This window comes from Megascapheus bottae, chromosome 8 (genome assembly GCF_031878675.1).
Source record: "Megascapheus bottae isolate mThoBot1 chromosome 8, mThoBot2.hap1, whole genome shotgun sequence".
NCBI classification, from domain to species: Eukaryota; Metazoa; Chordata; class Mammalia; order Rodentia; family Geomyidae; genus Megascapheus; species Megascapheus bottae.
Genome location: NC_143516.1, coordinates 48,539,150 through 48,554,810, shown reverse-complemented (window position 1 = coordinate 48,554,810; position 15,661 = coordinate 48,539,150). Strand labels below are relative to the sequence as shown.

The following is a 15,661-nucleotide window of genomic DNA, read 5'->3' as shown; positions in this document are numbered from 1 at the left end:
TCATCACTATTTTTATAGTTTTAAAGGTTGTAACAAAATTCCTAAGAAGCTTAAATAAGGAAGTATCTATTTTGGCTTAACAGTTCCAGATGTTTCACTCCATATTCTGCTAGCTCCATTGCTGTGAGACAGAGGCAAAGGATAGCATCGTAGTGATGGGAGCGTGTGGCAGATGATACTGCTCCCTCATGGAACCTAGAGGGCCAGAGGTCCTCCTCCAAGCCATGCCCCCAGGATCTTGTTTCCTCCAACTAGGTCACCATGCCTACTTTCTACCACCTTTCTACAATGCCATCCAACTATGGCCTGGTCACACTCATGTATCATTTTGGTCAGAGCTTGATGATTCAATCATACTAACCTAAGTAGCCTTTACTTCAATGTAAGTGTCCTCAAGGAGCACACCCAGCTGCCATGTGGGAAACCTCTGTTGACATCTTTTCAGACTCATCTGAACTTGTTTTTTCATAATATATATGTACATATATATGTATATATGCATGTATACACACATATGAGTGAATGTGTGTGTATTTATATGAGTCTTAAATCATTAAATACTTGTGATTTTGAAATGTCTAATTACAACAGTGTAATATTTCTAGTTTTAATGCATATTTTTTTCTCTTCCAAATGAGGACAATTTTATTTTATTTACCTCTGGAACATCTTGGAATTTTTGTTGAAAGCAAGAAATGGGAACTTCACTAATAGGAAATGCATTAAATAGGCCTTTATTGTGAAAGTTTATTACGCTGTGTTATGGGTGCTGCATGCACAGAGATTTCATAACAGGCTGTTCTGGTTTTCTCTCTATTTATCTTTCTTCCTTCCTTCCTTTCTTTCTTTCTTTTTTTCTTTCTATTTCTTTCTTTGTTTTCCTTTTTTTATTTTCTATGACTCCTGAGCTTGCATTTCAAATTATTTAATTATTTCAGTTGTAATGCACAACTACAATATCCAAGTCTTGTTGGAGTAATATTAAGGTATATATGACAACGAAGTGTTTTTAATAATAAGATCTAATTTCAGCCTCTCAACAAACTAAGTCTCTGAGTTAAGACCTTTATGGACACTTCTTGGCTTTTTAATTTCTTCTTAAATCATTTTGGAAGTGTAGAAGTTGTTGAAATTGGAGGACGCCCTTCTTCTAGGACAGATAAAGCTCTCAGACAGTCTTGCCCTTGGAGAGAAGCCTTTACTTTAGAGATTTCTCAGAGAAAATTTTAAAACAGTAATTTTCTCCTTCTTCTACCCAAAGAAAAAAGTGATCCTGACTCTTCATTGTGAAAATGTTGTAGGATTTTTGGAGGCAAAACACCACTAGACCAGAAAAAGCCAGGAGCCATTCTCTTTACATATATTGTTAGCCACCAATAAGCTCAGCACTATGGGCAACGAATGAATGCCAATGTTGTGAAGTAGGGAATTAGATGGTGCCCAATGTGTCCAGAAACTCAAAAGATAGTGCCCAACTGATTTACTGGTAGGAATTGACATTGCTTATAAAAATTCTGAAAAATTCAAAGCAATAGCTGATTTTAATGTTAACCTCAAATAAAATTATTCAAGAACCGATATAATAAGACAAAATAATATCAGTATAGAAGAAAGGGTTATCTATGCAAAACCAATACACAGCACAGTAATGACAATATGAAGCAGTTGATGAAAATCAACCATAATCATAAGTGAAATGTGGCTAATCATAGCTCTTAGAAAATCATAATTTATTTTTAATTTTTGCTAGGTCTGAGAAGGGTAAAATCACTGTTGATTCAGTTTTCAGTTTTGTTGCTGCATTTTGTTCGATGAGCTTTTAATTTTGTTAAATATTAGAATTAGACATTTATCCTAGGAAGAAAGTTCACATGCAACCATTTTAAATTTAGACATCTTGATCTAAATCAAAAGGAACAAAGCAGATATAAATATAAAAAATATAGAGTGTGGCCTAGTGGTGCATTGCTTGTCCAAGCCCTGGATTTGATACCTGAGGACCACAGAAAAAGCTGGAAGTGGTGCTGTGTATCCAGTAATAGAATGTTCACCTTAAGAACTCTCCTAGCAGAGGATTACAATAGCTCAAACCCTAGATACATAAGGCCATATAGGATGAGGCCAAATTAATGGACCTCCAAGACAGGGAAACAAGAGTTTAATTATGAGTGACTGTGAGTGACTGTTGTTCTTAATGTACTATGTTTTATTTTCTCTTCTCTTGTGTTGCCCTTTGGTTAATCTCATATTGTTTCAATATCTGACTTTGTTACCTGGTGTATTATATACATGCTTACTTGTTTATTTGAAATAAGGGGGGGAATAAGGGGAGAAGGTAGGGAGGAAAATGAGGACAAAAACATGAGAAGGGGTACCAATGTGTGAGAAGTATTGTACCTTCTTTCTGATTAATTTAACTGTAATCCCTCTATACATTAAAATAAAATAAAATTTAAAAAAAGAAAGCCCAAGGACAGTGCCCAGGTCCCAAGTTCAAACCACAGGACTGCCAAAAAATGTAGTTAGAAAGTTAAATATGGTCAACCAAAATATATGCATAATGACACCATTTTTTTACAGTTGATACATGCCAACAATAAATAAAATCCAGTCTTGAATAAGTAAGTGAAAGAATTTAGTCTGTTTATGCTTATACTTCATTTTAATTGCAGAACTTTTCCAATGTAAACAGGTGTTATAAATGAACCATTACCAATAATATTCCCTTCTTTTCTTAGGTGTTTTTTGCTTGCTAATTTTATATTATTTTAAGTACTTGTACAAAGTAGTTCCCGTGGAACAGTTTATGATGCGATGCATCTTGATGTCTGTCATTTCTTTCAGCTTGACACCTACCCATCATTCCTCATCCATCTTTACAAATGATAACATAGGGGCTGGGAGTTTGGCCTAGTGGTAGAGTGCTTGCCTAGCATGCACGAAGACCCAGGTTTGATTCCTTTTGTAACCCAATGCAATGTAATTCATCTTAATGGATGAATAAAATACCACTGTGCAAAAATGTACCCTATTTTCTTGATCCATTCATCCACAGAGAGGCATCTGAACTTATTCCATATCGTGGCTGTGGTAGTGTGATGAACATGGTTGTACTGTTGGCTTTACTGAAACCCGGTTTGTTGTTGTTTGGATAAATACTCAGGATGGAGTTGCTGAGTCACAGAGTAGTTCTATATTTATTCTCTAAGGAACTGCTATGGTGTTTTCCATAGTGGTAAAACAAGTTTACCCTCACACCAACTGTGTATTCGTATTTCTTTCTAACCAAATCCTTGCCAGAATCTGCTAATGTTTGTTTTCCTTTCTGATGGCCATTCTAACTGTGGTGAACCACAATCTTAGTGTTATTCTGATTTGTATTTCCTTTATGACCAGAGATGTTGAACATTTCTTCATATGTCTATAAGCCATTTTAACTCCTTCTAAGAACTCTATCTAGCTTAATTATCCCTTTTATTAGTTGAACTATTAGGGATGTTGAAAGTTTAATTTTTGAGGTTCTCTGCATATTCTAGATATTAGGCCCTTATCTGCTGTATAGCTGGCAAAAAATCTCCCCAATTCAGTAGGGCTGTATTTTAGCTTATTGGCTGTGACTTTGTGCCACGTATCAAATCTTTTTTTATACTACTTAAAATTATTTATAATTTTATCTCGTTTGGCAAAATTTAATCAACATTTATATGGTAATGATAAAGGAAAATCAATTTCATAAAGCAGAAATGAGTGAAAAGTTTTGTTTTTCTGCTAGGAAAATATTGAAGTAAATTTGAATGAGTGACTCTTTCTTCAACCAGTAAAAAGGCTATTTGCTTCTAGACATAATTACAAAAAAAGTAACCATGAATTAATTAAATAAAACCAGCACTGAAAATAAATATGACTCATTTGCAATTCAGCTTAAATCGTGTGTCTGCTATGCTTTGAAGTGCTTAATGGAATTACAAATATAATATGTCAAAGAAGAAAAATGTGTACAGTACCATAACAAGAAGCTCAAACTCACTTTGCATATGAAACTTCTCTTATTCCTAAATAAGTGATGTGAAAGCATGTGTGAAAATTGAGTTTACATCCAAAGCTCAAAGGATTAATACATTCCAAGTGATTCATTATAAATAGTTGGCAATGTTCAGAGTAAATCAAATTGATACTATAATCATAAAAGACATATGCTTTACCTGATAAATGCAGAAGCTCATACTAACTCTGACATAAGTTTAAAAGAAATTATAAATAAGATTCACTTTTAAAAACAAGGGATTTGTACTGACAATGTACTTGGAAAAATCCATATTAATATGTGAGGGTCCTGATTTTTTCAAAATAGCTAATGAACAATTGATAATCATAAGAGATGCAACATTTCTTACACATGTGCATGTATACACACACACTCTTACAAATGTTTGCAGATCTATATATTGATAAATGCAAATATCAAAACTGATCTTATTATGGGAATCTTATCATGTGAAGACCATGGTCTTCCATGATACCTAATAAGTTATTATAAATCAAAATTATATTAATGACAATAGAACTATTATCCTGTAATTAGAAGGAGATACAGTAATTTGGATCTCAATTTATTTGAAAATTAGAGAATGAAGAACTCTGGGAGTATGCCCTAAATCAAATAAATAAATGCAAAAAAAATACAAGTGGTCTAACAAAGTCATTTTTTTCTAAGATACTAAAAGCAGAAGTTTAGTACATAGATGAAGTATCTGTCTTCTGGTTGGGTTCTATGTAAGGTTCATTCCACCGTTTCTTCCTTTTCTTTTATCCTCTAAATCCCCACTTTTCTAATTTCAGTCCTTTTAAAAGCAAAGAATCAGAGACTTTACCACCACCAATTTTGTGGACATAGGATCCAAAGTAAAAGGCAAAAAGAATGAGATAAAGGAAGAACAGAAAATAAAATCTCAGCTGGGTGCTGTTGGTTCGTGTCTGTAATCCTAGCTACGCAAGAGGGTGAGATCTGAGGATCATTATTCAAACACTTCCCAGGCAGAAAAGTGCAAGAGACTCTTATCTCTAGGAAAAAGCCAGAAATGGTGTGTGCCTCAAGTTGTAGAGCACTTGCCTTGTCTGAACCCTGAGTTTAATCTTTAGGACTAGCAAAACAAAAAAGGAAAAGAAAGAAAGAAAGAGATAGAGAGAAAGAAAGAAAGAAAAAGGAAAGAAGGAAGGAAAGAAGGAGAGAGGGAAGATAAAAAGAGAAGAATTTAAAATTTCATTGTAGAATATATTATCAGGTTGGTGTCGAGGAAAGTGATCTCCAGGTCCTTGCACATTCTAAGAAGCCTTATGACAGTTGGCAGAGTTCTTTATCCTGTAAATAAAAGATGAAATCATCTACTTTTCTATTTCCAACCCTTGTTGGACAAAGCAGATATGAACTTCCCAGATCTCTGGGTTACTGATACATGAGCCTTTGGCAGAATCCCAGGGAAGTCACACATTCATTTTGTTAGGACCGATTGGAAGAAATGACTTCTTCCCTTGGTTCTCTCCCCCTGCACCCTGCCCAGCACCTGTATCCCTGGCAACTGGCATGCCTGGGGGCAGTGGGAGGTCCCCACGGAGCTATTTCCCCATCCTCTGAGATCACATCCACTTCCGCTTGGCTATGCCCCTCCCCCTATATAATCTCTCCCTTCCCGGCCCTAAACTCCCTTGCTCCCGACTCCATCTTGGGTGGCAGAAGTCTGCTCTTTCCTCAAGCAGTAAACCCTCTTATCCTGAACTGCGTGGAGTTTCCTTCCTGCAGACCTTACATTTGGTGCCTGACTTGAAGGGGGGAGAGGGTCAGGAGTGGCTGGATCCCCTCCGTTTCTCAAGGGTCAATCGGCCTTCTGCTCCCCTCCTCCTTCAAACCAGAGAAAGGAAACTCCACTCCCCACCTCTGCCTTTCTCTTTGTGGGCAGTGCATTCGCTACAATGTTTCCTGTCTGCACCTGGTGAGTGACTCCTGCCTGCAGGCCTCTTTTTCTGTCTCCTTTAACACCCCCTGCCTAGGGCTCTCTCCCTGTGTCTAGTTTAAGACCTGGTACCCCCACCCCCTAATCTGTTCTGGTGAGATTGGATTCCCCCTCCCCACCACACTCTACTTTCCCACTCAACATCCTATTGACTCTACCCAATGATGTCCTCACTGACTCCACCCCCTGTCATTTTCACTGACTCTGCCTCATGTTCAGTGACTCCACCCCCTGACATCCTCTCTGACTCCCTGACATCTTCACTGACTCCACCCCCACTCACCACTGAATCCTCCCGCCCTGGAGTCCTCATTGACTGGACCTGCCCGATGTCCTCACTAACTCTTTCCCCACCTCCTCACTGCCCACACCCCATCCTCACTTCCTCTTAGTGTTTCTTATTACAATGGGGTCTCATCAGTCTCACCCAAGCCAGGACACCCCCTTGGGATATATTTTACTCTCTTTAGATGTTCTTCTACTCAGAGACTTCATAAAGCCAAAATGGCTCATCTTTTATTGCAATCATGTCTGGCCAAAGTATAAGCTACACAATTGGTTTCAATGGCCCCAAAATTGGATTTTGGATTATAATATTCTCAGGAATTTAGAGAGTTACAGTTGATGCAATGGTAAATGGCCAGAGGTTCTATATGTTCAGGCTTTCTTTGCTCTCCATGCTTGCCCTACTCTCTACCAATCCTGCTCAACTTCCCCTATCCTACTGGCACAGGGGCATCCTGTTTCTGCCAAATCACATAAGAGCCTGGAGCCTCTTCCTAAACATAAAATGCCTGATCCCCTGCTCAACATTGAAGACTCTACTTCTCCTCCCCCAGCTGAATTTTTCCTTCCTTCTCCTCCCCCTCCATCTCCTTTTTCCTAAACTCACACTCAATCCTTCACTGGTGGCTCACAACCTCCAGCAGCCCCCTTATTTCCTCTGCAAGAGGTGGCAGGGGCAGACAGAGTTTTTTTGTGTGCAGGTCCCCTTTTCAATGACCCATCTTTCCCAGATTGAGAAGTGACTGGGATCTTACTCCAAAGACCCTAATAATTATACCAAAGAGTTTAAATACCTTGTTCAGACTTATGACCTCACCTGGCATGACTTATATACAGTCCTGTCCTCTACCCTTACCTCTGAAGAAAAGGAAAGGGTTTGGGTTGCAGCCCAGGCATTTGCTGATGAAACCCACAGCCTAGACAATACTTTTCCTGGTAGGGGCAACGGCTGTGCCCAGGGAAGAGCCCAAATGGGATTATGAAAATAATGCGCCTGGAAGGGTTAGCAGAAATAGGATGGTAACCTGCCTGGTAGCTGGCCTCCAGAAGGCAGCCCACCAGGCAGTCAACCATGATAAACTAAAGGAGTTTACCCAGAGACCCACTGAAAACCCAGCCAAATTTCTTGATCGCCTTACAATGGCACTCCAGCGTTATACTAAGCTGGATCCGGAGTCAAAAGAAAGTATAGTGGTCCTTAATATCCATTTCATTTCCCAATCAGCTCCCGATATTTAAAAAAAGTTGACAAAGGCTGAGGATGGCCCTCAAACCGCCCAAGGAGATCTGGTGAGCATGGCCTTTAGGGTTTTTAACAACCGGGAGGAACAGAAAAAGGCTGATAAGGCTGCCTGTAATAGGAAAAATTGCCAGCTTCCTCAAAGAAGAAGCACCCAATGCACATCACCAAGACCATGCTTTAAGTGTGGCAAAGAAGGCCACTGGGCAAAAGCTTGCCCTACTTTACAACCACCATCTGGACCCTGCCAAAGTGTGGACAGCCGGGACACTGGGGAGTCGACTATCCCTCCTCGTCTCTACCAGGTGGGCCAGTCCCTCCCTTACCCCCCACACATGGGGAGGAGCCCAACTTATCTGAGATACTCAGCTTGGCAACAAAAGTGTGATGCTGCCCAGGGCCGCTGGATCCCACAAGCATCACAGTGGAGGAACCCAGGGTATGTCTCCAGGTTACAGTCAAGCTACTTGTATCCTTTCGTTTGGATATGGGAGCCAGTTATTCATTGTTACCTGAGTATTCCAGCCTGTCTTTTCCCTCCCAGATCTCAGTAGTGGGTGTAGATGGCCTCCTTACTTGCTCTGCAGCTACCCATTTGGAATAGATAACTTGCCTTTTTTTACATTCCTTTCTAATATTACCCCACTGTCCCATATCCAAGGCTCTCTCAGCCCCTTAAAGCCCTTTTCCTTCTCCCCCAATTTTGCCTGAGGATCGAGTCTTTCTTAAGACCCTTAATCTGTCTGGTTTATTTCCTAAGTGGACAGGCCCTCATCAGGTCCTGCTGACTGCTGCCACTGCTGTGTAGCTCAACAGACAGCCACAGTGGTTTCTTCTGTCAAGAGTGAAAAAGGCTCCTGCTCTTGGCCCTTCTATGACTTGCCTCTTAAGACTTCTTTTGAATTTCATCCAAGGACACATGTGCACGTTCACTACCATGGAACTGTTACTGCTCCTTCTGGATTGACAGCATCCCCGCCTTCTACCCTCAATATCGACGCCCCTTGTCAGCAGGAAGTGGCCAGAAAGAGTCGGCACCCCTTTACAACTATCAGAAGGCTGGAATGTTAGATCCGACTGGAAGAGATGACTTCCCTTGGCTCTCTCTCCCCCTGCACCCTGGAAATCCCTGTCCAGCACCTGTAACCGTGGCAACTGGCATGCCTGGGGGTAGTGGGAGATCCCCACTGAGGTATTTCCCCATCCTCTGAGATCACATCCACTTCCACTGTGGCTATACCCCTCCCCCTATGTAATCTCTCACTTCACACTCTAAGCCCTCTTGCTTGCCCAACTCCATCTTGGGTGGCAGGAGTCCGCTGTTTCCCACGCAATAAACCCTCTTCTCCTGAACTTCGTGGAGTTTCCTTTCGGCAGACCTTACACATTTAAGACATTAAGCAACTTAGATGTGGACCAAGGAAAGGTATATCAGGACTATATTTATCATAGCTGCTGGAGGGCTGCATGGAACCTATCAACTTATCCCATTACCTAGAATTGGGGTTGCAGGGACAGACAGAGCTGGGTGAGGTAAGATACAATAGGAGTCTGAAATTAAAGTTCTTTTCCTGTCATCCAGACTCTTCTAATTATCAACACTATGGGATCCCAAATATTTTAATCGTTATTGCTATTCCCCACCCATGTGAGGTTTTTTTTTTGGCCTAGATGAATGATTGTTTTTAAGATACAAACAGTAGATACAAATAGACACAAAATATACTCAATACTCAAGTACAGATTTAAAAGGGACCTGTAGGACACAATATTGTATCTATTTACCTTATTCAAGGAGTCCTATCCACTCATAGGATTCTCATTTTTTGTTTCATGTATTCACCACAACCCTTGGATAAGTATTCTGAAACCCTGTTCTCATCCTGCCTTAAACACCTAGAAGAAATATTACTTTTTAAAAATACTTAAGACATTTTTCTTGTTGACCATCATTTGATCGCTATTTCAGTAGAAATATTCCCTAAAAATAACAGTGTCCTACTATCAGCTTCTGTAATAAGTTAGTATAAACTGGATGACTTAATCAAACAAAATTTATTTCTCAGAATTCTAAAGGCTGAAAGTCCCAAACCCTGGCACCAGCCAAGTTGGTGCTTGTGGAGAAATGCCCCTTTGGTTAGACCCTTACTTGGCCTAAACAGAATCTCTGGGATATCTTTTATTATACCACTAAGGCCATAAATCAAGGTTCCACTCTTAAGGTATAAATATCGTACAATATATATCCAAATATCGCTAATATAATTTGTGAAAAACACATAGATATGGGGACAAAAACATGAGAAGGGATATCAATGTATGAGAAGTAATGCACCTACTACCTGACAAATGTAAGTATAACCCCTCTATACATTATCCCAACAATAAAAAATAAAAAATAAACACAGATGTCCTTTGTAATCAGTAAAGCTAACATGAGGGAAAGATTTTCTTTGTTTTGAGAAAACCCTTTTTTATTTTGAGAAAACCCTCCTTATCACCATGTTCATTTGTGTTTCTGACAAAAGGCTTCCCTCCAGCTGATTGATTGGGCTCTGTTTTTTGCAAATCAGTATCACAACACTGAAATTGGTATGGCTTAGCTAATTGACTACTTGACTTGTAATTTCTTGCCTTCATTTCTCAAAAATTAAAGCCTCAATAATGTAAGTTGCTATATAATGCCATCAGTGCTTAGAAATCTCTTCCAAATGTAAACACAGAGGAAAAAGGAATCTTCCTTGAAGAAAGAGAAAACAACAATGAAAAATTAAATAATCAGTGAGAAATGACAACTCAGGTCAGACTCTTATCACAACTAAGGACAAAGATGCTGCAATGTGATAGTAACCAGACTTAGTCAAGCAGATCAGGTCTCTTCAATGTTTACCATACTTTCCTCACTCTTTTTCAAGATGACTCAACTATCTTTAGAGACATTATTTTTTAAAAAATATAAAACTTATATACAGATAATCTATTAAGTCACAGTTTCATGGCCAGGTGAAATGTTCTTGTGGATCTTCAACAAACTGCAAAATCTCTTTGTCAAATACTATTTTCTAAAAAGGACTGACACTAGGAAGATAAATAAATTAAGGGACACAATCCTCCCTTCCCACTGAAAATACTAAAAATCTATATGTGAATATTTTGTAATATAAAATTAGCTATAATGAATGGAATTCTATGCTGCCATAAGAAGCAATGATTTGCCCCATTCATAAGGAAATGGAAAGACTTGGAAAATATATTAAGTGAAGTAAGCCAGACCCAAAGGAATGCAGGTTCACTGGTTTCCCTCATTTGTAACAATTAGCACACATCTATGACTCTCCTAGCAGAAGATTACAATAGCTTAAAACCTAGGTACATAAAGTCATGGAGGTTGAGACTAAATGAAAAGAACAAGAGCTTTATCTTGTGTCCTTAATGTACTATGTTATTTCTCTTCTCTTTTTTTTGACCTTATGGTTAATTTCATGTTGTTATTGCATCAAACTTTGTTATCTGGTGTATTGTACATACCTTTATTTGTTCATTTGAAATAGGGAAGGGAAAGGGGAAAAACAGGATGGTTGAGAGGGGGTGCAGGGAGGGAAACAGAGCCAAAATACATGAGAAGGGTATCAATGTGCGAAACATAATGCACCTACTACCTGATGACTATAACTGTAACCCCTCTAAACATTACACTACAAGTGAAAAAAAATAGGTGTAATGTTTCCTAAATACCATTGGAGTAGTTTTTTATTATTATTTAAGAGACAAGCATAATTAGAATTAAATTGGATGATCGTGTGGTTTGGGGAAAGGATTTTTAGAAAATGGGAAACTTGGCTGTGGACTGGCAGAAACTGGTAGGACATGATCTCTAAATGAGGAAGGGCAGACAGAGAACTGCCCAAATTTACAACACTGACTCCTGCCTGATTGGCATTTTTCTACTTTCCTTGGTTGTTCTTTCTTAGATTTGTCATTTAAATTTTAGTCTAAATATCTACATTTGATTATGCTTGTATTAGCATCAGGCATTCTTTGACACATTTTATTTTTAAAACAGTTTTCCTTACATGATAATGTCTTATTTATTTGCCTTTATTATATATCCTGCCATCTGCTACTATGTAATTACCTATATAATAAATGATAATCTGTCAATATTCTATAGGTCCTGTGTCAGCAGTTACTTGCAAAGTGCTCAATATGAAGCTGGACTAATCATGTATTGAACAAATTAATGTATCTACCACAAAAAGGTACATAGCTTTTATTCTTTATGTTGGAAACTGGAACTTGAGCATGTTCTCTCAATTCCTTGATTCTTATTCTTGCTTCATTTAAGGTCTATTCAACACAAACAAAAGTAAAATGATGAATATTTTTTCTGAAAAATATTCTCTTTTCTATCTTACATAGGTATAAATTAGGCAAGCTGGGACACCTGGTCTTTTATAAATACAATATGATTATTTAACATGAATTATGGACACTTAAGATAAATTCCTACAAATTGTCTTTTGTTTTTATTTACTGTTATTTCATAAAATGTACTATCTTGTTACCCCACAGACAACAGAACTGAGTTTTTAAACAGATGTGATAGCCATGTCACTGTCATTAACACTTCTTAAGAAACTTTTGATATAACGAAGTTAATAATTCATTTGCAATGAGTGTTATGTAGACTTTTCTAAAACAAAAATGTGAATTTTTTTTTTTTTGCCAGTCCTGGGCTTGAGCTCAGGACCTGAGCACTGTCCTTGGACTTTCTCAAGGTTAGAGCTCTACCACTTGAGCCTCAGCACCACTTCCGGCTTTTTTCTATGTATATGGTACCGAGGAATCAAACCAGGGTCTTCGTGCATGCTAGGCAAGTACTTTAACCACTAGGCCAAACTCCCGGCCCCAAAAATGTGAATTTTTATTATGTGAGAAATACAGAAATATTTATGGACTTCAAAAATGAGTTACTCATGTAGTAGTTAAGACAGAAACTATAGAATCTTACCCAGGATAATATAGTTATATTTCTTTATGGTCTCAAATCACTCTGTATCACATCTTATTTGTAATTCCTGTAACAAATATGTGATTAAAGTAAGAGCAAATTTTTCACTACTGATAGAAAAGCAAGTCAAAATCAATGTCTAATAGTCACAGCTTAGTGCTTAAGGCGAAGTACCTTATTATAAAGAGAGGTTAAAGAAACTTGAGACTCTAAACTAGGGGTTGTTAAAAACTGTTTTCAAGCATAATAAAAGGGTTTTTAAAGGTTGACCAGATGTTTTCCATCTAAATAAAAACAAATGGTTGCAAGTTACAATAAAAATATAAATTACATCTTTGAAAAGCCTTTTTGATCAGGCACTGGTGGCTTACACCTGTAGTCCTAGCTACTAAGCAGACTGAGATCTGAGGATTTCAGTTTGAAGTCAGCCTAGGCAAGAAAAATCCCTGAGATTTTTTTTTTTTTGTCAGTCCTGAGGCTTGAACCCTGAGCATAGGCAGTATCCCTGAACTCTTGAATTCAAGGTTAGTGTTTTACTATTTGAACCACAGCACCACTTCCTATTTTCTGGTGACTAATTGGAGATAAGAATCTCACAGACTTTAGTGCCTCAGCTGGCTTTGAACTGCTACCCTCAGATCTCAGCCTCCTGAGTAGCTAGGATTATAGGCATAAAACAATGGCACCCTGAGAATCTTATCTCCAATAAACCATAAAAAACTGAAAGTAATACTGTGGCCCAAAGTGCACAGCACTATTTTTGAGCAAAATGAGCTCAGGGACAGCACCTAGGCCTAGAGTTCAAGCCTGATGACCCAGAAAAAAATAAAACACAAAAATATCAACACTCCTTCACTGAAAAAGTCTAACGATACAGTGAAATGGAACTAGCTACTTGAAGCAAACAAGTCCACATTTTGACAGAATCATCTGACAAGCTTCCAAATAATTCTGCACCTTACCCATATGAGGTATGCACCAAGGAACTGTTCCCAAAGATCTTAGGTGTTTCACCGAATTGGCCATGTTCACTTTGTCCCTATGATTTGTAAATTGCTTTTAATATTATCTCAAATTATCTATCAGTCTCCACTTAGAGCAAAACCCACAGAGCTTTCTTTAGTCTAAAATCCTAAATTGCAATAGAATAAATACACTTGAAAAATCCCTAAATTAAAAATGAATCTAACATTAGATATTATCAGGCCGGAAGCTAAAAATTACATTCATAAAAACTTGTAACCTATGTACTCCATCCCTGTGATTACACAAAACAGGATAAAGTAAAAAACAAAACAAAAAAAGAAACAAAAAATTAAAAAAAAAAAACCTTATAAGTACTAATACTATGGCTGCATTATGCCTGGATTTATATTTCTTACAACAGACTTCCTGTTAGACAAGAAAATGCTGTCTCAGCAAACAAGTTAAAACTACTACATTAGAAAGCAATAGAACAGGCTGTTTCTCCAAATCTGGAACTGGCACTGAGGTTCAAAAGGTAGAGCATTAACCTTGAGAAAGCTCAAGGACAGTTCCCAGAGCCTGAGTTCAAGCCCCAGTACTGGGGGTGGGGGAAGGGGGCAAACAAAACTTGCTGGAGGGAAGATTTATCTTGTCTCAGTTTCAAAAGGTTCAGGCTGTTGTTGCTTAGCTCTACGTGCTTGGACAGAATATCATGGTGGCAGAGCTTTAGGCAGAGTTGCTTCTTCACTTCAGTAGAACAGGAAGCAAAGTAACAAGGAAGAGATTAGAAGCCAAGGATAACAAACATACTCGCCCCCTCAGAGATCTACTTTCTCAATGAGCTCCTCTCTCCTAGAGTTTCCCAAAATAGCCCCATCAGCAGAGCTGTAATCATTCCATCCATACGGGCATCTACTGGGGATATTTTATATTCAAACTATCACCACTTTATTAAATTAACAAACTTTTCTCAGCCATCACATAAATTCGCTGAGATTACATGAGAGAGTAATAGTAGCAGCTATCTGATCTACAGTTGTGTCAGGTGTTAGTGTTTAATAAGATCCTTGTCATACAACTTGTCATATACTAAGTGTTCAGTAACATTAGTTATTTTCTGAAACTTTACTCTTTTATTAATGAAAAATAATATGTCCAATGGGAACAATTAATGAAGACATTTAAATTTCTTTTGCTAGAAGGGATGCAGTTTTTGACAGCAATATTTTTTTTATTCTTACCATGAGGGACTTCTATTTTTATTATTATTTTTTAGGTTCTTTGATTTAAACATTTTTTAAATTTATTTTTAAACAGCTGTACAAAGAGATTATAATTTTGTAAGTCAGGTTGTTAGTACAATATATCCATGTTACCTCTTCTGTCTTTCTTCTATGTTATGCCCCTTCCCTTACCTAGCTTCAAGTATTCTTTATCCAGTGTATATTAATCGTACAAAATTTATAGTTGCTATAATGTAATTAAATCTGTGATGTTAGCAATAATTTAACTTTTATGCTTATTTTAACATACTGTTGAGCTCTAGTAAAGAGTGATGATGATGATCATAAATATCTTAGTCATGAAAATTTACTTCTTGATCATTTTTATTATCATTAACATAGATATTCATGAATGTCTCCATTTTGAGTCAGCATAAGTTTTAAAATGTTTCTATTGTCAACTACTTGACAAGCATTAATTAATTAAAGAAAAGCAAGTTCTGAACTTTGTGAGTCTCAATTCTTGATTTAGTTTAACTGAAGTGTAAAAGAAAGGAGTACGAATTATAATTTGTGTTTTCCCTTTCTATATGCTACCCAATAATATTAAATATTACAAACACAGTAAAAAGTATCAACCATATTTCTTGCTGATACGTGTAAATTTTGCCTGTGATTTGGGCCTATATTTGTTATGCATAACACCTACTATAAGCAGTTCATGGAATCATATGGTAAAATAGTTGTATTCTTTTTCTTATATCATGTTCATTTTGATTGTCCAGAGTTATCAACCAACGCGGAAAAAAAATCTCTTTGGCCAAGATTACTGGTTAATGCTTATAATCCCATCTACTTAAAATATGGAGACTGGAGAATTATGGTTGAGGGTCAGCCAGTGGGAAGTTAGTGCAAGACTTTACCTGAA

At 37.6% G+C, this 15,661-nt stretch overlaps 1 protein-coding gene across 3 annotated transcripts in view; it reads left to right on the top strand.

Annotated features, from left to right (window-relative positions):
• Fut9 (fucosyltransferase 9) overlaps positions 1 to 15,661 on the top strand; it is a 157,430-nt gene that overhangs the window by 122,029 nt on the left and 19,740 nt on the right. For 2 of the 3 annotated variants that reach the window (XM_090337703.1, XM_090337704.1), the window contains exon 3: positions 11,705 to 11,792. The exons of the other annotated variant lie outside the window; for it this stretch is intronic. In XM_090337703.1, the coding sequence (XP_090193829.1) occupies positions 11,774 to 11,792 (19 nt within the window). In that variant the 5' untranslated portion in view covers positions 11,705 to 11,773. The remainder of the gene's footprint in view (positions 1 to 11,704; positions 11,793 to 15,661) is intronic. 3 annotated transcript variants of the gene reach the window in all.